We start from the raw sequence: 25,786 nt of genomic DNA, 5'->3' as shown, positions 1-25,786 counted from the left end.
GCATAGTGAGGACTTAAATTTAATAGCCAGTATGTTTTTTTGTATTATTGCTGACTTTTACATACTTATTTACTTAGGTTTGTACTCAAATTAATAAAATATGTAAAAGAATAACTAAAAGCAGTTAAACAGTATTTTACCATTTTTTGTTGTTTCATTTACTTGGAATCTGAATACTTTGGCTGTAACTACTGTCTGGATCTTTTTGTTTTTCTGCTTTGAGGAAATTACCTTCCCAAGTCTTCAAATCTGAATTTTGTCTCAATTTAAAATCAAAACGTATTCACAACAAAAGGCAAAACACTGCATTATCTGTCAAAACTTTTATTAACAAACGGTAGAAAACATAAGTTTCCATCAGTGGTATAAATTTAAACAGTATACTTTATATGTAGAAGTCAATTTTTAATTTCCAAGCATATAAAAGACTCTTGAAAGACAAAACATTGAAAAAAAAAATACTTTGTTAAGGCACAGATCGGACTACATCATATGAGGCACCGTTTTGGGAACTAACTAGAAAAGAGGAGCAGTTCAGTCGTTTACAGCAAACATTTGGGTCGAATGAACCAGTCTACTTGTAAATGTAGAACCACAGGTGGTGGTGCAAAACCTTCCAGTATCTGTTTTAACTTTAACTTGAAGAATATCTGCATCATAATGACTCAAGAATATTCTGTATTTCTGTGAAATATTCCACAAAACACATCTGAAAAACAACTGAAAGGTTGACATAGTGACAAGAGGCAGAAATTAGAGCGACCAGTAGTTCACAGGGACATAGCACCAGATGATAAGATCTTTTCGTAATAAGTAAAACCACAAAGTGCCCCTTCAGTTAATCTGACCACGTCCAGCAATAATGCAAGGAATAAGGCATTTTAAAACCATGACAAAGTTTGGCTTAGAACAAGTGATACATTAGTGCAACAACAACCCACCACAAAATGTCATTTTAAACATACTGGACACACACAATATATGAAAAAAGAAGAAGAAAGACCCCGATGCATAATGAGCTGAATGATCCAAGTAACTTTCATAATAGAAAGCATATTTTGTCATTTTAAATATCCTTTTTGATTTAACAGGACCAGGTTAGAAACTAATGTTTAAGGTCTGTGTTTTGGCTCATCTCTTCATACAAATATAAAATAAATAATTATACATATTTATATATAATTAAAAATGATCCCACCACCACTTGCCACTGCCTTATAACAGCAGATCACTTTTTTTGGCCTGTATTATTTTCCACCATCAGTGTTGCTGACAAAAAAAATAAAAATATTAATGTCCTTAGCCAGAGCAGCATTTTATAATAGTTTCACCTTTGGCCTTCTTAGGCCATTTCCCTCCAGACAAATAACAGTAGAAGTCGCACTTTTAAATACAGTCACACATGTGCTAATGTGCATGTTTACTAAAGGCACAAAGGTGACATCTCAGGCAACCCTGGAGCATCAATCACATGTACACAATCCATCTTCCTGAAACACTGCACTGGGACAAAGCAGAGAGGTTGCCTGCATCTTCGACAGCTGTCTTCCTAGTCACTCTTCAGACTCGCTCCGTTCCTCTGCTCCCGCCAGCTTCCTCCTCTGTAAGTATCCAGTACGCTGAAGACGGTTCATTCTGGCTCCCAGGAAGATAACGATGTTGGTCGGCACCAGTTTGGTGGTCACCCACCCTGTGTTCAAAGAAGCAACACAACAGAAAAGTTCATGTTTACATTGTAGTTAAATGAAAGCTTTCAGTGTATCATCTTTTTTTTTTTTTTTTTTTTTAAAGTCATTTGTAAATTTATACTCTACTGTTCAAAAGTTTGGGATCACCCAGACAACTTCAAGTTTTCCATGAAAACTCACACTTTATTCATGTGCGAACATAATTGCACAAGGGTCACAAAAATTCTCTCCATTTCTTTATTTACCAAAGAAAAGTACTGACGTAGGTTTTACAACTGGTGCTCATTCTGAAAACAGCAGCAGGTTGTGGTATCAGAGGCAAGAACACACAAGGAACTCATATGCCAAACTGGGTGTAACACAAGGTGTAATTAAACAGTTCAGGTTTCAAGTATTTAACTCAACATTAAATAGCTAAATTTGTTCAGATGAAACAAAAAAACCCTGTTATTTTTGTAACTCGGCAGAATCAGAAACTAATCAAGTATTTTCAGTGATTTATTTGGAAGAGTTGGTACTGACAATGTGCTGCTTCATTGTCTTCATTTCTTCTCTTTAAGGGACAGTCAGAGATTCACTTGCTCCTTCATGTTTAATAACCATGTTCTCTCTAGATGCTCAGCAAGATAACAAGGCTGAAAATTATTCACATTGAATGTAGTTTACCAAAATAAATATCAAGAGGGAATTCTGCACAGTAGGTACTTTGATAATAGTTTGAGTGTCATTCCTAAAGAAGCACATTCCAGTGACACGGAATTTTTGATATGCACACACATTTACACTAACGTTCAAAAGTTTGGGGTCACCCAGACAATTTCACATTTTCCATGAAAATTCACACTTCTGTGCATGTGCCAACAAAATTGCACCAAAGGTTTCTATCAATCAGCCTTTTAACACTATTAACTAACACAATGTAGCATTAGAGTGATGGTTGCTAGAAATGCTCCTCTGTACCCCTATGTAGATATTCCATTAAAAATCAGTTGTTTCCAGCTAGAATAGTCATTTAGCACATTAACAATGTCTAGACTGTATTTCTGATCAATTTAATCTTCACTGAAAAAAAACTGCTTTTCTTTAAAAAAAATAAGGACATTTCTAAGTGACTCCAAACTTTTGAACAGTAATGTAAATCAGTTATGTTAACAAAAACAATCCTGGATGGATTTGTAACTGATATGGATTTCATTAAAAGTCACCAACAGGGGGTAAAATCCACTGTTGTGTAACGTAGTTCAATCTCTGGCTTGAAGCATAATAACTTAGAGTAGCATTGAAGTTCAGTTGATGTATTCCTGCATAGATTTTGACTTTTTGAGGTTTCCATTTCTTACCATGACAGCATGGGGGAAGTAGCCATTTGTCTGGCTCTGCAGACCCACAGTGGTGAGCTCAGCTGCCACATAGCGCTCTGGGGTGGGTTTGTCCAGGGTAGGCTTCCGGATACGAGTCATTTTAGTGGCCACCAAAGAAAGGCAGCACACTCTGCAGGAAGATGGAAAATAAAAAACAACAACATTTGAGATACGCTTAAATTTACCATTCAGAAATTCTGGCCCAACACGAGGTGAAACAAAGTCTGAATTATAGCATTTTTCTCAGGTTACTGTAAAGTTTAAGTTTCTTCTTGAAATAACTTTCCAGATTTGCAACAGGGACATAAAGTTGTTTGAGCATTTAAAAGGATGGCAATTCCATGCATCCTCCTGTCAGACAGAGTGCCACATCAACTTGATTTAAATTGCATAAAATTCTCTAATGTAACTGTTGTTGTTACTGATTGTTATGGAGTAAAAAATGCACTTTGGCTCTGTTCAGCTGAAACTGTTGTACACACTCCAACCACGAGGTGGCACAGAATGAATACTTCAGAGGGTGCTAAAAGAGAACAAACCAGTCTTATGTGCAGCAACATATTTTCAAAATACCACTGCTTAAAAGGGCAACAATGCCATATCAGCGGAGTTATCCGATCTTTATTTCATCACCCTTCAAGCAAGATTGGTTGAGAGCAGCACATTTGATTGGTCATTTCTTTGAACTGAATCGGAGAGTGAGTTAAGGAAACATTCAGAGAACAAATGGCAAATGTGGATCATGTCCACTTACGAGTGAGACAAAGGCAGTAATACACCATCTGAGGAAAACACCCTTAAAGTTTCTATAGTAAAACAAGTCCCAAACTCACCTGAATGATGATACCTTGACGCCGGTACTCCTCCTGAAGGCCACGAGAGAAGAAATCACAAAGCCTGACACAAAGAGGGTCAAATTAACAGGATAATCTACAAATGTTGTGCCAAAGATGTTGATGAAAGTAGCAGATCCTGACAAATACAAATTTAAACCTTTGATTTCAAGGGAGAATTATTGCTTACAGGAGCCCCAACATCACACATACCTTGGTTGCAGAGTAGACTGTCAGCAGAGGAGAGGGTACATGCCCTAGCAGAGGAGATGTTGAGATAACGCCTTTGGACCTGAGAGGAAGACACAACAAGGTAAAGTGTAGAGTTTCCTTTGCGTGAGTGTGAGGCAAAGAGGACATTCAAGCTGCAAACAGACACATGAGTGTTTAGAGAGTTCATCACATTCCTGGACTCAAACTTATCAGTGAAATGACAAATCAGAATCCCAATTTTAACTGGAGTTTAAAAAAAGAAAGCCTGATGAAATTGTCCATTTCAATGCTGCTGCTGTAACACAATTCAAAACAAGGCTTTCCTCAAGATCTGATCCCACCGACAGTGGATAAATGTATTTCTAGAAGTCCTTATTTTTTCCCCATCACATCACAAACTTTCAATGATTTCAGGCCAGCGGGAACCCTGTGTCTATACACACTTAGCACACTGACAAATGCACAGCAAGTGATATTGCACACACACTAAAACAGTGTGGTAGTGGCCGTGTGCGTTGCCATGGCAACCTGTTGCTGCAGTGATGTAGTGGAGACGCTCCAGCCTCACACGGCACAAATGTGCCTGCAACCACTATTGGCCAGCGGAATCACATGGGAACAGAGCAACCAATCAGGTGGGAAGAGCACTTTGTGTGAATTGAAAGCTTGTCAGCATTGTGAACAAGGAGAGGGAAAGAGAGGTGCAGTGATAGAAAAGGCTTGGTGAGGATTTCTTGTCCTACTTTCCAATAAAGAATCACCTTCATAAGTGTCCATCTACCTAGCAGAGTTTTGTTGAATTTCAGATTATGTTTAGCTCTGTGCCAAAATCCTTCATTCTCTACTCTCATATTTGACTACAGTCATGTCGCAAAAGATGGAGCCCATCATTTAACTCACCTGTCAGCCATTCTGGGCAGCACAAGACGAGTCATCTAAAAAGAACAACAACACAAGCTCAGTTAATCACACAAGACGGGGAGGAAGCGAGGAGAAAAGGGTATAGAGGACAGAGTTTATTGAAAGAAAAAGACAAAAAGTAGGAGGGAGAGAGAAAGAGAGAGAGAGAGAGAGAGAGAGATGCGTGGTGGCGAGTACAGACAGCGTTGGTTAGTCCACCGTTGCTTGGAACAACTGAGAACAGCAGTACCATGGTAGGAACAGCAGAAGAGGAGACAGAAAAAGAACAGTAACAACAAAGGGGAAAGCGAGAGCCATGGATGAGCTTTAAACAAGCATTTGGGGTGTAAGATGAAGATGTAGTTTTCCATGATCAGAATGAGTCAAGTAGAAAAGAGAAAGTGTGCAAAGTCATTTCAGAAAGACGCAAACTTACTTGGCACACTGAGGTCAGTTGACATTGATCATATTTGTGATAAACTGAAACACAGAAACACAGTTGGCTTTAATACTCATGTTAAAGATATACAGTACAGAGGCAGGCAGACAACCTCACACATAAAAGCAGACTACATCCAATAAAAGACTAAATATTTCTTATTCATTTGCCATTTCAAGGTCTTTAAGTCATAGTAAACAAGCAGCAACTCAGAATCTATCAGCAAATAAAGAGCAAATGTTATAAAAACAAACTCACATTGTCCAGATCAGGAATGTGGAGGTAATACTCAGGGTAGGGGTAAGACACACCAACATTGTTAACTGTTAAAGACACAAAGGTGAGGAAAAGTGACATTTATTCCAGCTGTTCTCATTAAATAACCTTCAGCTGGAGAACTAAACTATCTTAAATATCCACCATGAGTGGCAGCAAAGCAAACAAGCTTACAACAGGCATTTACTTCCACACTGTAACAGCCACACCTTGGAACCAGTAGGCACAACTGGTATCATAAAAAAAGAACAAAGAGTTCCTTGAATGTTCAGCTCTAAAGCACCTTGTGAACTCAGGTGCAACATCTAAAAGCTCGCTGACAGCGTGATTTTATTGCACCTGTAAATATATAACCTAACTCGATTTATCTGTGTCAGAATGAGTTTTCTGAAATGTCACTGAAGCTCAAGCAGAATTTAAAATTAAAAGCCTCAAAAAGTGGCTGATAGAAGAGAGTGTTGATCATCGATTGGATTGTTAGGACACTGCCACAGCACAGACCTTAAACATGACTCCTGCCAAAATAAGCTGTCAACTTTCAGTGAAACTAAAGATGTGAATTCCCATCTAAAAAGTATGCTTACTCTGCTTGACACAAAGTATCTATATAGCAAACCTAAAAAAGGCCCCTGCATCCTTCAACCCCATGAATTCTGTAAATTTCTGTAATGGTCATGACTAGTTTGAACATTTCATCACATGCTGTCAACACAGTGTATATTATGCTGCCTGAATGCACACATTCAGGAGTGTCAAGTGCTTGTAGAGGAGTTTGTAAGGTTTGTTTTGTCGTGTAACTTTACTCTCTGGGAGACATCTTTATTCTTTGTCTCTATGCAATGCAACTGTTACAACACTTAAGACAGACAGATCAACATGTGTAACCTGCAAGTCTTCACTGGAGACAGCAGAGTGATTAATCCATCTACTCTCTCATCAGGAGATAAAAAAAAGTTGCTCTTACCGAGAACACCGATCTCCAGACCAGCCAGCCCTGCCTCAATCTTGTCATAGATGTCTGTCTTGCCAAAGTCGACGGCAATAGTCCTGGTCTCCACTTTGTACTGCTCCTCTGTGAAGGGGTAAGAAAAGTATCCAGGTTACAATGATATTCAACAGGGAAAAGGGCAAAGGTGTTTTAAACTTAGAAATCAAAGTTGCATCATAGACGTGGCCTGAAAACAAGATCAAAGCTAATAGGAAGGCATGTTTCAGATCATTTATCATCGTGAGTGATGCCTTCACACCACACATTCATACCATGTGTCACAAATCAGTCATCACTTTGTGCTAAGCTCATTACACGGCCCCAACAACAGAGCAATCCTCGGTTCAAAACCTTCAATCCATTCAAATGAATGGAGCATGAAGCCAGACGGGTGTCCGGCTCGAACTGAGAGAGGCACTGTTGTACCAACAAACCAGCCGAGTGGTCTTCTCCCCTCCTCCTCCACTACCTCGTCATGTTGACGGGCCTGCTGCAATTAGAATTTATTGTCCAAAGACTCGTTAGCTGATAGGTGGCCGAGGGATTATAAGAGGAAAATTCCTGGGATGTGCCTCGGCAAAGACCAGTATTGTCTCAGTGGTTGTTCAGTTGATTGAAGCAGATAAAAAAAATAAATAAATAGAGGGATGTGAGGTGGGGTGAGTACAATAAATTAAAAAAGGGGCTTATGGGTTGGAGCCTCCCTGAAATCTGTATCCAGCTCAGATCATTGATCAAGAAATGAAAAAGCAGCTGGCGACATGATGGCAAAGAAGTACCAAATATAAAGTCTGAGGCTGCCAAACTGGAGGAGAATTGGGGTTGCCGGCAGGTGCGACAAGAGTCAAAATGAGATGGTTGCGCAACAGAAAGGAGAAGCATGTACAACAACAAAATTATAGGTGGGACGGGGTGGGTTGCCCGGTTACATGCTAAGGAGGGTGGTTTTGTCAGACTAATCGTGAGGGAGGAGTGCCAGACTTTGGCACGCCGCACCCTGCTCGTGACTACCCATCAGCCCCTCCGTGGACTTGAAGCACGACTGGGGAAATTGCGCCGTGGGAGACGTCAGAGACAGATGGAAAGAGAGCGAGTCAGGGAGAGGGCACTATTAATGGGAGGGGGGCATTCACCATTCAGTCTCTGTACAAATCTGGAGACAGGCCAGCATGGAAGAGGACAAAAGTTTTTCCTGTCATGTGGACGCTCATTTACAACTTGTGGACTTGAATAAGGTTGGTCCATGATTTTCCACTTCATTAGGCCAGATATTTCATCTGTCTTTCTTCATGCAAACAGTGAGGAAGTAAAAACACAGCCTGCTTTGTTGGCTGCATGTTTCCAATTCACCAGAATTCTAACAGAATGAAAGCTTGACTTAGCAGAATGCACAAGAGCGTGAAAAATGGGATTTGGAGGAAACTACTCACAGAATGACACATTGCGTAAAGTAAATACATTGTGTTTTGACAAAGAGAGCTAGTATATCCACAACATTGTACACAGGGAGACAAATTGTATACTCCCTTTCTTCTGTTTTCAACACATGCCAACTCCTTATGCAGAATATATGCCCCTCTATCGAGGCCTGGGAGACCCTGTAGCCCACAGACTGGGAGGTTGCACGTCATTGCCTGCCCGTACAAACATCCTCATCATCCCACTCACTGTGCTTTAAACCCCAAACAGGTTTCCATGATGTTGTGGAGATAAACACATTTTTAAGCACACTTACCAAGCGACCTTGCAACGTCATCCAGCTTGTCCTGGGAGCGACTGATCAGCATCATGGCAAATCCTCGACGAGCCAGCTAGAAAAAAAAACCTCAGTCAGTAACAGCTTCACAGGTTGACATATGACACATACAGAGGTCCTGCTCTCAAGTGTAATAGTGTTTGTGATGACATGATGTGTTCTTTGTAAAAGAGTGCCAAGGAAGGCAGCAGATTTGTCAGGTTATTGCTGCCTTTTTTTTCCTGACTTTGTTCTGGAGAAGTTGGATGGAGCAAGAAGAGCATATACTTAACGTAAAAATAATCAGACCTGAAATTTAATTTTTTTCTTAAATTTGTGCTTCTCAGCTTTCTACAAGTAAACTGCCACCATGGACCAGATCATGTCAAGAACAGCGGTAAAATATAATCCAAAAAGTGTGCAGGGTTACTAGATTGACCACCTATTTCCATTTGTATGTAAAAGCACACTGGTTCTGCTCAGTTTGTTGAAAACATGCTTCCAGAAGCGAGACTTTTGACTGAGCACATGCAAGCAAGAAAGAACGTGAACATTAAGTAAGATTAAACTTTTTGCACTACAGATTTCGTTAATTAACGATCGTTTCATTCCATTTGTTTTTATGCATGCTGGTTCACTGTCACGACATACTGGAATACATATTTCCGACGGTGACAAGTCATAATATCTGTTGTGAAAATTGCATTTCCTCATATTTTTGTCCCATTCTCACCAGCTTCTACCTCTTATGCTTGTACATGACATGAAGACTCAACACTGGTTCATCCAGGCTGGGTCTTGGACATGTGAACTTCTTGCGGGTACAGTGAGTAAATCTGCTTGTGCTTTTGAAATTATGCTCTTCCATGTGAAAGCATACCTAAAAACTCTTCATCCATTCACCGGACAAAGCAGTGGCCTGGCCTGCTGTTGCGTGACAAGCAGCTAGCCCTGCTGTAGCACCAACAGCATGAGTCAAAGGCCCTACATGACGATACTGTACAGCTAGCTCGCCCACACTGGTATGGGCCAAACACGTGGCAGGGTAGCCCCTATTCAACGTGTGCTTGTTACCTCTGTACAAGGTCCTGTTGGTAAGTCTGTGTTGAAGTGTGTGCGTATACGTGTGTGAAGACTCTTTTACATTAATAGTCCTGTAAGAGCTCTCCCCTACCGTGGCCTATGAGTGAACATGGTGTGTGTATGTGCATGAGTCACAGCTTTTCCGTGAAAGAAATGAAATAAATAAGGGTCCAGGAGCCTCACCTCCTCCGCATAGGATTTCCCGATTCCATCTGTGGCTCCCGTCACAACTGCAGAGAAACAGAAAGAAGAAAAAAAAAAAGAGCATTGTAGGTTTTCTTCATACACCCTCACAGAAGGGCAGGGGTCAAGTCAAATTCCATTAAATTATTAAAGACTCTCCTTAAAATCCCTTACACAAATTCTCGATTGGTTGATAAAATTGCTCTGATTGGAATCATGGTTTAATTTTCTTCTCAGCCCTGGTAAACTTCATCTAACCCCGCTAAAAGCCTTCAGCCATGTTACATCAAGTCACGGCAGACTGACTTATTACTGTGGCACTACGTTACCTGTAGTGTTTCTGTTATCCTTGCATCTTGTGGCGGTCACACATGAACACACACAAAACTCAGCCTTTGTTCCGAAACCTACAGCACATGCTGACATCAGGTTTAACCACTTGCAGCCGTCACCAATATCGCTTAAGCTCCAGCATGGAGAGAAGTCAAGCGTCTTTAAGGGTAAAAACCAGTACAGTCAAAGCAATCCAGTTGGCAGACACACCCCACAATACTATTCAACCACTAAGCTCTTCAATGACGCCTTTTTCATCAGTCAAATAAAAGTTCTTTTGGATGAGATGCTCAAAGTGCACACACACAAGTGAGCATGCAGTTCATTTTGCAGCAGAGATGCATATAATACAACCGAAGATGGTATAGATAGGAGACAAATCAGCAAGACTGAGCTACAAAGACAACTGAGGGGACAGAGATTGTAAAGAGGTGGAGATGAAATGGTACAGATTAAAGCAGAACAAAGAAAGAAGCCAGTGTAGGATTCACAAAGCCCTCAACACCCACCGATACTTCACTGGGAGCAGCTCCTAAAACAATAGGATTTCCAGCACATGAACGCAGCCTAGAATCACCTATCAGCTTAGTATGCTGAAAAATCTGACTGGCCAGGTTAAATCAGGTGTGTCTATTTTAGAGAAAAGGTGGAGGAAGGAGTTTGGCAAAAGCAGAGGATTTCTTAGAAGCACAACAAAAGATGGTAAAGAGGCTAAAGTGTGAGGAGACTGAGGCAGAGAGAGGAGCTGATGTTCTTCTTGTGTTCAGAGTTCTCCTCACCTTGTCAAGCAAGCAGGGCTATTTTTAAACCCTCACTGCCCATCAACCCCAGCCCATGCTTGAGTGACGGAGGATGGTGGGGAGAAAGGATGGAGGCAAGGAAGACAGAAGGCAGGTACAGAAATAAACAGAAGACAAGCAACAACAACAACAAAAAAAAAAAGGGTGTGGTGGTGAGGGGGGATTGGGGCACTCACGAATACACACACAGTTGTGAACCATGAATATATTAGCAGGGCTTGATGAAAGATTAATAGAGGTAGAGGACATTCTCTGGCAAAGAGCTGGAGAGCTGGAAAAAGAGACAAGATGAGAGAGGGGATGCAGAGAGGAGGGAGTGATGACGAACATGGAGCAGGAGAAAAGAGGAGGGTGAAGTGGGGTAGGGAGGGAGGCGGGGGGTGATGAGGGATCCTAGGGGCGGCTAAAAATAGAACTGGAGCGAAGCAAGAGAACGAATGAGTGAAGGAGAAAGACACAGAGTAGAGATTGCGGCGGAGGAGAGGGGGAGAAGGAGGAGGAGGAGAGAGAAGAACAAGTGAGTGAATGAGAGAAGAGGAGTGAGAGCGAGTAGCACAAAGTCAAAAATGAAAAGAGAGCAGAATCCCTGGTTATTTTTAAACCTCCCCCATGTTAAGAATGAAATGCTCCGTGGCAGAAAAGCCTCAATGGGGGCGGGCTGTACCAAATCAGGCCCTGGCTGCAGATGCAGGTGGAGGCAAACAGCAGCAGGAAGAGGCTACAGTGGCTCCAAAGTAAAATGGTTTGGGAGGAGGGTGGGGGGACAATCACTGTCAATACAAACGATGAAGTGGATAAAGTTTATTTGTTTTATGAGCAGTCCAAATTTTACACAAATCCATGACCCTGGAAAAATGCATGTGATGGATGACAGGTGGAAACCTCATGTTTCCAAAAACGTCAGCTTGTCAAGAAGTGTAAAATAAGCCTCTTTTCAGGTAACCATCATGCATGTTTAGAGGTTCATTCAAGAAGTATAATGAACACAGTGTCAAAGAGAGGAGCATGAAACCATTTCATGATCATGAGAATCAAAAAGGCTGCTGGAGATAACTGCAAGATTAGCTTTTCTGAGATATCTTGAAGATGTGAGGAATGGTCTTCACTGATGAGGGCACCTTCTGTGACTGTTTCACCAAAACCATAAATTCCGTCAAGGGAAAAATGACAAGCAATGACAGCTGAAACTAAGAGCTAGAACAAAACAACATAAAGCACAAGGAGAAGCTGCAGTGCACAGACCACATTCCTGTCACATGGGACGGCGCCGTGTGCCCCCATACAGAGACAGCTGGGATGCTTGACGTTCGCTCGCATGACTGAGTTACAGGTAGACATAACTACCTGTGTGTAGGAATGCCTCAGGAGTGCACCAAAATACATGTACAATGTCACTTTTTGAACTTTAACCTGAAGGAGAAGTGCATGCTAGAATGTATTATGCACTTAAAATTTAGGCACAGAATCACCTTTTGAACTTTAACATGATATCTGTGTGCTACGAGTCAGACGCATGTCGTGCATTTTAAGAATGCAAAAATAATGTTGTTCCTCCAGCTTTTCAGTCATATTTTTCTGTGTGCATTTCAAGTGGAAAATTTCCACTCAGCAACTCTGTGACCTTTGAATTAGTGTTGCAGAGAACCAATCAGGGTCCAGTTCTACTCTGCTTTATCTTTAAATTCATCCAATGCGTATAGTTAATGCAATATTAAAAAGGCCTTTCTCTTTTGACACGATCGCAGTGCCGGTATGTCAAAAAAAATGTAAGGACACCAGCAACAGAAAAACTTAAGGAAGAGTGTAAAGCTGATATGTAACAGGGGATATTGTTGGAAGGTATGGAAAGGTAGGAGGCAAGATTCCTCTCCTTCACAGAAAAGTCAAGAACAAAGGTAAATAAGAAATACTGGGACAATCAGAACTTAGAAATAATTTTATCACCACTTAAACTTCTTTAGGGACTCTGATTTTCCACTGTGCATTAGGCAAATAATCCCCCTTCCAGAGGCCTAATATCCCCTTTCAGCACCCCCATATCCTGCTGTTGTACTTATGAATGACTACACTCCTCCCACCCATTAAATAATAGCACCATTTTCTTATGAATAAATGTCTAGGGAGTGAGTGAGAGTGAAGTGTGTGCGTGTGTGTAAAATAGGGAGCTAGTGTAGTAGGATGAGGACACGTTTGTGAAGACATTGCTTTTCAGTGATCATGGGTGCAAAAGTTACAAGAAGCAAAATAATAATTAAAACAACAACAATAATAATAAGGGTTTTATGCAGACTAGCCTGTAAAAATATAGGTTTAAGTACAAGGAGAACAGAATTTCCAAAAACCCCATTTCAGTCAAGCACACACATATTCCAGTGCTCCCAGCAGGATATAATTCCCCTCACGTGAGCAATGCATTACATCAGTGACACACAGATATAATGTAACAAAGAAGGATCTACGCAAGCAAGCACGTGAGTGACAGCAGCACTGACGTTCACACACAGACAACAAAGGGTGAACGTGTGTGGATGGGGGCTACCACGTATGAAAGTGCTGTGTGCAATGAAAAAAAATGAAGATGTGGGAGAGGGCTTTGAAAAGCAGTGTGTGAATCCATGAATGCGTGCATGCTTGTTTGTGTGTGTGCTGGCAGAGAGGATGTGTGCACCGCTGCCTCTCATTCATTCCTAGCAACGCCGCTCTGAACCCAGTTTCCCCCATTCCAGCATCTCTGAGAAAACTGGTCCACTATGCTGGCTTTGAGGCGCCCTGACGGGGGCGCGTTTGTACCGCAGCTCTGCTGTGCTTAGTGCTGCACAACACGTCCAAAGGTATTGACATCCCCCAGCCTTTTCTGTCTCTCTCCCTCCCTCCCTCCCTCCTCAGCAGTGGAGCAGCCCCTGCCGCTGCCTGCTCACTATTCCGAGGGTCTAAAAAAAGCAGCAGGAGGAGTAAAAATAGCAGCGCCTGCACTGCCTCGTCTGGGAGCTGCCTGCTTGCCTGCCTGCTGCAACACCTGAATACCAACAAGATCCCCCACCATCATCGCCACGACGGCTAAGCTGCTGCTGCATCCTGAGCCCTCCACCTAAAGCCCTGATGCCAGCATGAGCACTGCAGGCTGAGAAAAAAAAACACAGAAGATCTAAACTAGTGAGCAGTGGAAAAAGAACAGAACAACCACGAATACCTTATCTGCTGGCACTTGTGAAAAATCTTTGACTTAGAATAATGTGGACAGCATAAGGTGGTGCAAGCGTGAGGATGAGCAACTTATATTAGATGATAAAAGGAAATCTTCATGAATATGGTAATTTATATCTGTTACTGATCATTCACTCACTAGATGAAGGTGTGCCGATTAGTGCAAATAAGTTGATCTAGTTCTTAGGTGTAGAGAAAACTGGCATGGTTACCCACAGGATAAGTTATTGTATTTTCTTTTGGAAGAATTAACTTACACAAAGACAGAGAGACCAAACTAAAACAAGTGCAAAAACTCCCCATAACCCTCCCCACCACCACCGAACCCCCAATTAAGATTCTCAGTGAGGAGAGACTGCGGTCCTTGTATGCCCCACTCTCGTTACATACCGTTATGTAATCTGTCGCACCCCAAACTCGCCTATCAACGAGCAGCCCCTCCTACCTCAAAGGGAGAGAAAAAAAAAAAAAAAAAAGATGGAGGGAGGGATGCAGCAGAAGATCCAAAGACAGACCCCCTCCTCTCCTGCCCCCTCACCCAAAACACTCACCCCATTCTCCATCCACCCACCTTCCACATTCAAACGCACACACATGCTGCTTTAATTAGCAGGGGAGGCAAGTCACATGGTTAGCATAAAAGTCGACAAAAATAAAGCTTGATCAGGCCGGGGAGAGGGAGAGATGAGGTGAGGGAGGGTGAGAGACAGAGAGAGAAAAGAGAACATGTACTTCAGAGCTGCCCAAGATAGAACCAGCATCTATATTTGGGTACAGAGCAAAAAATAGTCCTGTCCCCCCCTCCCTCCTCTGGTCACATGCCTTGTTTAAAAATCAATTTCTCCCACCACAACTACTTGGTCCGAGACAAGGTGATTTTTGAGCAGCAAACTAACTTTGCTATTTGACCGTGTGCTGTTAAGGACGGACTGTACTGTGTGGAGGTTTTCATTTCAAGCAAAGCCTACAGCATGTGATTTAACTTTATTAGCCCATCCTTTGGCTGAAGGGGTGTTTATCAGTGAAATCACCTGCTGGAGTCTTTGGTGGTAGGCATGACAACCTGCAAGCACTCAGACCTCAATGGTACACGATGTTATCATTTACATCCCTGTATTAGTGATACAATTCATATTGTGGATTAAAAAGCATGATGTTCAGCTTCTCTACAGCTTTAAAGACTCAAACCATACATAAAGTATGTGAATCCATTGTGTAACAGTTTCATCTCCCACACTCCCTGTGTTTGTTACGTCAGGACTTTTTATGAGTTGGGTAATGAAAATATATCCGACCATGACTTCATACAGTACACTCCTCTGCTCGACTTCGCCCCAGAAAGACTGAAACTCAAAATGTTAAAATACATTTCAACAGATACTCGCAAGTGAACAAACTGCCTTTCTGGCATGTTGGAGTGCAGCGTGTTGTCTCACTTTGCAGAGGCCAATAAACCACCGGCTCCAAATATGCTGGCGGTCCGGTATAGTGTGTTTAGATAAGCTGACTGAGCAGCCTCCTCGTTATTGAACTTGATTCTTACAACATAGTTAAGCTAAAAATGTGGTTAAAGTATTGGTGTGCAAATAAAAAGCCTCCTGAAAGGTATTGGGGCTTCAACTTGAAACATTTTGCAGTCAGTTGTGTGCTGCTCTGTCTAAGGAATTAATGCAGATCACTTCATGCTACCTACATTTTTTTGAATGAAACTTCAGCTTCTTCCTCAGTACAGGACCGGCAAATGGCTTTTCTTTTTTTTTTTAAGTTCAAACACTTAGTTGATCAGTAGTAATAGACTAATCACAAATACGCCTTTACCCCAGCTTCTTGTGAACATTTGACTCTTATCTTATATTTGACATTTAACTTACTTCATTTGGGCTTCTGACTATCAGTTGTGAACTAAACTTTGCTTATTCGATTCATAAACTTACTAAGCAAATAATCAACAAAATATACTACAAATTTCTCCACTGAGGGCTCAATAAAGTTTATCTTATGATGAAAATTATCATTTGTTTAAACAAGCTATATTAAAATAATGTCAAGCAGAAATAACTGCTCTTAGTGCACTCTTTTTAACGTGATATGACAAAGAAAAGCACAAGTGTTCGTGAAGCCACAGCATTACCAGTCAATATTTGTTTTTGCTTTTTCCCCACCCCAAATAAGATTAGCTGTGCATTGGCAAATTTCAGTACTGGACAGAAATAAATATCTAAATGTAAAAAATACAAAATTAATGGAGGGGGATTCTGTCGTGACACACTGTGAGAAGGTGTTAGTGATGATACAATGAGAAAAATTTAAGTGAGGAAGAGAAGAACATGCTCAGAGGAACAGTACTGTAGAAGAGCAAAACAGAGAAACAGACACACTTGCTGGATGGGGAGTTGTGTGAGACGAAGTGAGCAAGGGGGGAGGGATGAGAAGGGCTTGAAATGAGGAAGATGCAGAGGATTTTTTCTCTCCCTCCCTACCTCCCTCTCTCTTCTTTTAACCAAGCATCTCTGGCTGCAGCACGTGTCACAGAGCGTGTTCATCACATGAACAGCAGTGTTCTCTTTCTCTCCGCCCACACACACACACACACAAAGCACTAGGGGGAAGCACATTCACAAGGATGAAGAAGTGGAGACCCTGCCTCGGTTGAAATGCGCGCACACACGGATAAATTTCATTCACATGTGTGCATTTTCCTTACCATGAATGAAGCCTAATGCCTATTCATAAAAAGAAACACAGAACATTATTCTCACATTCTAATTAGCACCGTCCTCCAACTCTGACTCGCCCACAGCTTGTGTCGGTAAACATGCATGCAGCAAATGTTTATTCCCGGAGACAAATCAAACTCAACCAAATTCTTGCGTAAGTGCTGACCCAAGTCTTTGTCACTCTGGTGCTGTACTGATGAATGGCTGCATCCTTCTTATATAATAGGACCATTTTCTCAATAAACTCTAATGTCAAAGGAGGGAGGGGGCACTTCTAAGGCGCATGTCACGTCACCATCTCTCCCCCCCCCACCCCACCCTTGCAAAAAGCTCCCTTTGGTCTAATTTATTTCCCTATAATGGAGTTTCACACACACGCAACAGGACAGACACTGACTCCCTTATATAATATGACATGCTGGGGGCTAAGACTGGAGGAGGGAGTGAAGAGGAGAGGAGAAAACTGAGCACTACCACACATTAGATTGAAAAGCTGTCTCACTGGAAGCATGAATATGGAATACTGCATCATTTAAAAATAAATCTGCTTTATAACAATAATAATAAACATACATATATGTATATAAATGTTAAGATTGCGTGTCCTTTTAAAGCCAAATTCTTGCACACTGCTAATATATCCTTGTCTTCTGTTGTATTGGTTTATTATCAAAATCTGAAAAAATTGAATGAAATCAAAAGCTTTGGGGAAAAAAATAGACTGCCATTCCTTTGCTCAAGATTTTAAAGAAGAAAAACTGAGCTGCAGACACGGTTGGGCTGACAGGAGGTGTGTGGAAACACAGTGCAGCAGAGGGGCTGGGGAAGCCGCCTTGACTCATGCTGCAGAGCTCCTGTTCTGCCACTAGGAGTCCCAAACACTAAGGGGAAGACCAGTCATTGGCAGAGGAACTCCAGAGAAATCCCTGCTCTGCTCTGCATGTGAGAGCTGCAGAGCTTCAGCACAGACACACAGTGCAGTGATAACAAGAAAGTCTAACAAGTTTCTTCAAACCAAAGATTTTCAACTGCAAACCTACTTGGTTCAAAGGGAGGTCATTCTTACCCGATTTTAGGGGATTTTTACCTGCACATGCTCAGACCAATCTAACCAGGAAATACCATAGCTGAGATAGCTGCCATGTGTGTTGTAAAAAAAAAAAAAAAAAAAAAAAAAAGTGTTTAAAGGATGAGTTAAGTCCTCAGACTTTACTGGTTGTTCTAAAAAGTATGTATATCTAAGAAATGGTTCATTCCCCTCCCAAAGAATTCTGACTGTAGCCTTTTGCTACAAGTCTACATTATGCATTAAAAGTGAAAAGGCTGTTAGTTAATGGAGATAACTCAACAACAGTCTTCAAAACAGCAAGTAGCATGATTTCCCAAGTTTCAAATGCTTGTTGTGGATGTGGCACTAAGCATTTACTGCCATGCATAGGTGTGTAAACTCTGACATCTCTAGACAAAACAAAATGTATTCAGATGTGGAAGAAAACTACTGCTCTTTGGAGCACAGTAAAAGGCAAAAGGGCTTGACACATGCTTCATGGATATTAAAATTAAAGAAATCCCGAGGCTATTCAAAGGTTAGAGTAAGTATAACTTGTCGCAACATGCGTCTGTCGTTAGGTGAAAGGTGGGGACAGTGAGTCTCACCACTTGCGTAAAAGGCATCACACCACTGCCTGAACTAACCAGACCTGCGCATCTGGTACAACCAGCCGAAGAGGACACCTCATCCCTAACGCACAGCTACACCCCCACCCTGCTCACTCACACACCTGTTCACTTGTTGCCATCTCCAACCGCTGTGATTGGAAACCAACGTCAGACTTGTCAGACTGGTGGCAGGCAATTAGTTTCAGGGAGTGGCATGCAAGTTCACACCGTACGAAAAGAGAAGGCAAGAGCAAATTCAACGGTGTGGAAAAGTTGACTAGTCGTTTTATTTCACGAGCCTTTAGCTGAATTAAATCAGAATTGTTCCCTCAAACGCACCTTTAAGACCATCCTCTACACCGAGCGTGTTGGGGATTACATTTGATGCACCAGAAACTGGCTCTGCAAGAGTTAAATTACATTCAAAAAATTAGGAATCACTTTTAGTTTCTTAAGCATGCAGGAGATAACCACCTAGATCGAGGTTAGTGCGATATCTGACAAGACGCTGGGGTGGTGGAGGTGGAGTGAAGGTGGTGATCACAATTTCTATATGGCCAATGAATGACGAAGCGATGAACAAGCGCATGACTCATCAGAGTGCACCGGTATTCCTCCGCATCTTCCATCAGAATCACTAAAAAAATGTGCATTAGTCATTCCTAAAGGCACCCTACCTTTGCGTCATGCATTTCATTCCATCTTATGGCGCACAGGGCATCAATTAAACATCCATATGAAAAAAAAAAACACCACAAAACGTCGATTTGGAGATGAAGTGCGTCACGGTGTAGAGATAAACAGCTGTGTTATTTAAAAAAAACAAAACAGCAACAACAGCCATTCAGAATATCCGCCTGGTTTTTGGGTGACAGAAAGGGGGAGAATATCGACCTATCCCGACGAGAGGGAGAGCGCCTGGCAAATTGCGCAGCAAGAGGCTCCAGACGCAGCAGTCTTCTCCACATAGGAGACTAGAGAAGTGGGTCAAGCCGTGGCAGGGCGATTCCTGTGAGACTAGTCTCTACCAAACCAAAATACGCACACGTTTGACTGCTAAATCACTCTTATTTGGCCAAAAAAAAGTGCATCAAACAGTCAAATCCTAGAAATGACACCCTAGTTTTAGCAAACCATATGTAGGGCAAACGGAATGGGACAAGGTAATGTGACAGGAAGGAGAGAACTGAAAGAAACCGACAACACAAACGAAAGAATGACAAAATACCGCCTTATACAAAGTAAGGAGCATGATTAACACATGTGTCAGAATGCCGGACAAAGCAGTCCAGTGTGACACGGAAAAGTGAAAATGAATCTAGATGTAGGTCACGTTTTAATTAAGCATATGGGTTTGTCCTACATCATGCGGATGGGCTAATGTGGTTCAGTAGTGCTCTGGCTGAGAGCTCACCCACATAAAACAGCTCTCTGAAAAGTGCGCATAGCCTGCGCAATTTGGCTCCTGGCTCACCAATGTGGGGCATCCCCCTACCGTTCCAAATGTGGGTGAAAACGCTGATTGGAGCCCCTGGCAGCAGACGGTGCCGTGTTTGACGCGAGGAGGAAGAAAAAGCACAATTGAGCTAATAAGGACCATTATCTTGTCAGTCAATCAGCTGCTTACCTGCGCCTGTTACGCAACACCAGCCTCCCCTTGAATTAAGCCACACACACACACAAAAACCCGCACCAGAACGCAGCTTTCCTTTGTGCCAAAGTGAAGTTTGAGCTCAAAAACCCTGATTCTGGTGTTTGCACGTCGAGTCCACCTGCTTACTTCTGAGCTGCCCTCTTCGTGACCGTGATATGTTGTAGGTAGGGTGAAAATTGATGTGACCTCACTCACCTGCCCATTTGCCCAGCTTCGGGGAGAGCAGCTGCCCATTCCCCCAGACCCAGATCCTAAAGCCTGAGATGAGCCTGTAGAGCAGCCACAGCGCCAGGGAGGCCACAGTGAACGCACCGACCCAGAAGAGAGGCGTCTCGGCCCTACGGATCATCTCCTCCACGTTCATCCAGTTCATGGCAGCGGCTCTCGGAGACTCGGCGTGTGTGAGAGTGTGTATGTGGAGACCTCAATTTTAGGCAATGTGCTCTAATTTCCAAGCCACAACGTGAGAGAGAGTCCCTTTATAAGGAGGTTGTAGCATCACACACACTCCCCCAACACTTGTCTAGCCTGATTTAAAGCGCACCGCCCACCTCCTACTCCGCACCGCCCTCCGCCGCTCCTCACTGGCTGCAACAGCTGCCCCTCCGCACATCCGCCCCGCCGGTAGGAGCGTTTGCATGTCAATCAACTCCAGAGCTTCCCCCATTCATTCGATTTTCTGTATGAAGCAGGGTGGGTCAAAGGGAGACCGGAATGAGGAGCGATTGGGCAAACATTACGGCAGCTCCCATCCGGAGTCTGTCATTGGCTCTCCCCAGAACAGGTTTGACGGTTTCAGTCAGGATTATGAAACCCTCCAAACCCACGCTCTTGGAAAAAAACTGCCCACACCACTTTATGAATGAAAGGATGCTCTCATTGGTGAAAAATGTGCGCGTCCTCCCGCCCTGTGGAGAGCATTTGGAGGCAGACTATTGGCTAAAGTGATGCCAGTCTGTGAGGTCAGCCTGCTCCTCAGTAGACATGACTCACTCATCTATTTTAAGTATTCTGTCTGCATCATACTGCTGATAACCACAGAAAAAATGTGGAAACAGGTGCACTGAGGCATCCTGGCTCTTAGATTCGCCCATATTGCGCCAGAACACTCTTCTACTCTCTCCTCTGCCGCAGCGTGAAAGGATGAGCTCTCCACGAGGAAAAACTACAATCCCCAGCTCCACTTTCTCGCCCTTTTCCACTCTCGCGAGATTGCCCCATCGTAGTAAGTTCCCCATCCAAAACATTGAGCAGGGGGAGATGAGATGTGGTGCGTATGTTACATAAACACTGAGACTGGCGTGTGAATTTACATCGCTTTATTTCATTAAACTTCACATTTAAATGCACACGAATGACGAAGCGCTGCTCACAGATGTCGGATGTTTCACCACAACCGACTGTCACGATTCTCTCCTCAGCAGTATGTGCTCTGTTCCCCTTCTCCGACCCACAGAGGCTATTTGCAACAGCATTTTTAGTCTCCAGTACACCCCATCTGCCGCCATGCTCCCCGTCTGTCTCTCACACCCAAACTAAACATGAAATTCTGACAAACCGAGGCTCTGTGGCACAAAGCGAAGCCTGTCATGTACTCAGCAGAGGGACAAGAGTATAAAAATGTGTCCACATGTTGACATGCATCATGCAGCTGCTCGCATTATTTGACACAAGTGGAGGTGCCGAAGTCAACGTGACACCGAGGAGAAGGAGCAGCAAGTTGTGTAACACTTTTAAAAGGGATGAAATTAAACGTATTAGCGTCCAGTTGTCTCCGAGTCACGTTACAAAGTTGTAGGGTAAAATGCATTTTACAAGCATAATATAATATTCACAAAAATCTACTTTATAGCACTTATTTGTAGCCTGGCATCACTGCACAGCCAACATCAGCCAGCTCAGTAAATATTTACAGACTCTGACATGGACCCAGATTTTGAAAACAGAAATTTACAAGCAGTGTTCACATGAAAACAAGAGTAGGACATGCAGAACAGCCAGCAGCATTACATGAGTGTTAGGAGAGACACAAGTAGCTTTACATTTTATATTTTTTAAGAGATATAATTTAATATAATCAAATTACACACACACACACACACACACACACACACACACACACACACACACACACACACACACACACACACACACACACACACACACACACACACCGGACGTTTTGAGAGTCCACCTTCACGTCTCGGTCGCTTCCTCGCAGCCCAACAGCTGAAAACAAAAGAGAAAATTAGGATTTAGTCGTGCACAATTCCCTGTGAAAAACTATGACAGCCGCAAAACTTTAAGCACGCAAACAAAGTGCGCAAACGTGTTCCACCTCCTCGACACACGCATGATGCTGCACTATTTGGGGGGATATTTAACTCCACGTACAAGCTGCAAAAAATGCTAAAATTCATGCTTGTCTATTTTTTTGCAGCTTGTGGTTTGATCATGAATAAAACGACAGCTTTGTTGTGTTTTCTAATTTCATTTTTTGTTGTTTCGAACATATACACAACTCCCAGTATCGATAGTCCTGAACACACACTCTCACACATACCACGTCCCCCGAATCCTGCAACAGAAAGCTGCTCTCACGTTTCATTTTCTGTCCCCTCTTCTCACACACACACACTCTCTTCTTTCTCTCACCTTATGCTCCCTTCATTTTCCCTACACACACACACTCATACACACCCTCTGATCCCACCGTCCGCTTTGACACCACAAATCAGTTGTTCCGCCCACCGTGTTCCTGTTATTTTCTCTGTCCATACTTTCACACACCTGAGCCCAGTTTTATTCTTGCATTTTTTAAAAGTGATGATAATTTGTTTTCGCAAACGTGAATAGAATTTAAATATAGTGTAAAAAACAAAAAAGTCGAAGTGCAGCGTTCAGGACAAATGTTGCCTTTGTGCCGATAATTTCGGGCGATGACAAAACCATAAAATACCTCCACTGTCACTGCTGTTTTCAACCACCTTCTCTCCACACATCAGCTATATCAGGTGAGGTTTTGTTGCCACTCTTGCACTTTATACACACACTTTTTCTGAGTCTAGAGGACAGTTCATTTTCTTTTTTAAATTCTCAGGCCTTGGTATTTTGCTGTCCACCTCCGTGGTGCTGAAATGCGCATTTCAGGACAGCAGAAGTGGACAGCGACACACAGGAACCCCCTTTAACACGAACAAAGCTTCAAACAAGTCAATAAACTGACCTCTGTCTTGCCCTTATTCCACAGCTGTCCGAGCATCAGACACACAGCTGACAGAGAGCAGCGAGCAGAACAGTCCTGCCACGTCCTTTACGCACAGCTGTCCTCCCCGCAGCGGACGCTCCTTGTCCCATTTCACCCCTGCAGCTGACGATGCCCACCGGTTAACGTCTGCAACACAGCGTGCTGCTTTCAGCCCGAATACTAACTTTTCGGGAGGAAACATCCCAGGAACAATACGCAGCATCTTATCACGAGCAAAGCACTGCGTAATTCTTCAGAGTCTGCCCTGATGGTCCCACGTATCCCGGACTTACAGAGGAGTCCAACTTCTCCTTCTCAACTCTAAAAAGCGACACTTCCTTTCGCAAATATTTGCCCATGGAGTCATGTTCACAGCCGACACAGACTCAGAACACATTCTCAACAATATTACAACCAACGTTTAGAAGTTTCCCATGTTTGGATTTGCTACATACCTACAGTTCTGCTTCATCCGACGGCAACAGCAGCCTCACAGTAGCTGCGATCTGAGGACACACACAGCAATCTCATTTTATTTTCAGCAAGAAAGACACGGAAGTTTAACATCTAAACCTCATATATTTTATGTCGTATGGAAATGACTGATAAAGACAAACATAACTGCAAACATCAGGCGTTACAGGTTAAGCTCATACAAGTTTTTTTTTTAATTTACTTTAAAAATATTGCATTTCTAGACATGTAAAACGTTCGAATCTCTCTTTTTCACACAGCTTCTGCCAACGTCTAAATACATTTTAACAAACTGGAAGCAGAGAAATGAACTCATGTCTTGTGTGTGTTGAAATTTAAAAGATCAGTCACTCATACGGCTGCCAACTTTAAAAAAATAAGCCATTAAATCAGCTGTACATTATAGTCACCTGATATTTTACAGTTTGCTTTTCCTGTTTGTCAGTAATTTATTGTTAAAAATACGATTATGAGTAGAATTTTTGCTAAAGTGCAGCTTGTCACAGTGCACAGAATTTATGTAATTTGCTGCAGTTTGTTTTTATATGACATGAAACACACAACATATAATTACCTGTTATGTGTGTTTTACTTCCAGCTGAGGAGATCATGCTGCCTGTGGAAAGCTGCCTTCCATGGTTGCTGCCGTCACAAGTGTTTATACATTTATCCTGCAAGAAAAATGAAAATGAAAGAGATCTCATTAGAAACCATCTAAGCCAACTGCATCACCATACAGACGACCTTTTAGAACAGAAATATACTCTCACACACACTGAACAAAGACACACACTCTGCCTCGTACGGATTTGGAAACATAAGGCCCAGCACATACACCCACACAGAGAGAGACACACAGACCCCTGCACTAACACTGACAATGAATACAAATAAACAAATAAAGAACCCCAAACACTTCCACATTTAATGTCTCTTCATGTCTGTTGAATCTGATGAAAGTTTCACCATCACAGTCAAAAATGAAAAGAAATACAGATCCGCATTGATATCTAACACAAACATAGACATACAACTATGAATCATGTTTGTCTGAGACTTGGGGACACACAGACGAGCACACATACACACACTTATATACTCACAACACCACACACACACACACACACACACACACACACACACACACACACACACGCACACACACGCTTACAGCACTGCATGTAACACTCAACCCTCCTCCTGCAGTACATCTTTAATATAAAACAGCAAATCATAAAGCATACCCGAAAGCCATAAAGCAAAACTACAAATATGCCAGAAATGATCACAGATAAAATGAGTTATACATCTGCTCTGTTCAATTGCTATTTCAAAGAACACTATAACAATCAGAATTTTAAGCTGTGAGGTCAGTCTGCTTAAATCCCCATTAAAAAGCACGCAGGAAAGTGTTTGCATGAATTAGCTTTCTCTTAGATTTCGAACAAGTGGGGAGGAAAACACGGTGTACATTGGTGCGTTGTGTGTGTGGCGGTTTCACGTGTTAAAATTACCACCACACAGTGTGACACACAGCTGAAGTCACTGGTTCCAAAAATATAAAATTGTAGTTCTTCGCATTCGTAGAATGTATTAAAATTTAACTGAGTCTGTAGCTGTTGTATATTTAAATACTTGTTTCTCTCAACTTAATCTGTTGTGGATAATACACACACACACACACACACACACACACACACACACACACACACACACACACACACACACACACACACACACACACACACACACACACACACATTTTTCAGCTGTGTGTGTGTTGTATTCTGCTGACCACATGTGAGTTGACGCGTGTGTCATTCATCATGTCTTTAAATGTACCAAAATTCATGTCAGAAACCCTTAAAAAACACCGGACATCACTCTCTCTCTCTCTCTCTCTCTCTCTCTCTCTCACACACACACACACACACACACACACACACACACACACACACACACTCACATACCTCTGAAATCAGCCATACACACACTGTGC

The 25,786-nt window shown here is 42.4% G+C and overlaps 1 protein-coding gene and 1 long non-coding RNA gene across 12 annotated transcripts in view; both read right to left on the bottom strand.

The window, feature by feature from the left end:
- Positions 1 to 308: 308 nt before the first annotated feature.
- hsd17b12a (hydroxysteroid (17-beta) dehydrogenase 12a) lies at positions 309 to 20,612 on the bottom strand. The gene is given in 15 exon segments (XM_051951595.1): positions 309 to 1,588; positions 1,590 to 1,690; position 2,132; positions 3,029 to 3,160; positions 3,162 to 3,179; positions 3,883 to 3,946; positions 4,085 to 4,174; positions 4,996 to 5,030; positions 5,432 to 5,448; positions 5,451 to 5,475; positions 5,693 to 5,757; positions 6,675 to 6,782; positions 8,434 to 8,509; positions 9,700 to 9,746; positions 20,262 to 20,612. Coding segments are annotated over 15 exon segments (996 nt in total). The 5' UTR covers positions 20,440 to 20,612; the 3' UTR covers positions 309 to 1,549.
- Positions 20,613 to 21,370: 758 nt separating this feature from the next.
- LOC110963401 (uncharacterized) overlaps positions 21,371 to 25,786 on the bottom strand; it is a 55,284-nt gene continuing 50,868 nt past the window's right edge. For 10 of the 11 annotated variants that reach the window (XR_007943640.1, XR_002596510.2, XR_007943638.1 and 7 more), the window contains 3 exons: positions 24,362 to 24,458; positions 23,769 to 23,819; positions 21,371 to 22,295 (listed from right to left, as the gene is read on the bottom strand). This is a non-coding gene — a long non-coding RNA (uncharacterized LOC110963401). Of the gene's footprint in view, positions 22,296 to 23,292; positions 23,461 to 23,768; positions 23,820 to 24,361; positions 24,459 to 25,786 lie in introns of all 11 variants that reach the window. The other variant, XR_007943639.1, reaches the window with a different exon arrangement.

Source organism: Acanthochromis polyacanthus, chromosome 8 (genome assembly GCF_021347895.1).
Source record: "Acanthochromis polyacanthus isolate Apoly-LR-REF ecotype Palm Island chromosome 8, KAUST_Apoly_ChrSc, whole genome shotgun sequence".
Lineage (NCBI taxonomy): Eukaryota > Metazoa > Chordata > Actinopteri > Pomacentridae > Acanthochromis > Acanthochromis polyacanthus.
The sequence above is the reverse complement of the archived record's forward strand: the minus strand, read 5'-3'. Positions and strand labels throughout refer to the sequence as shown.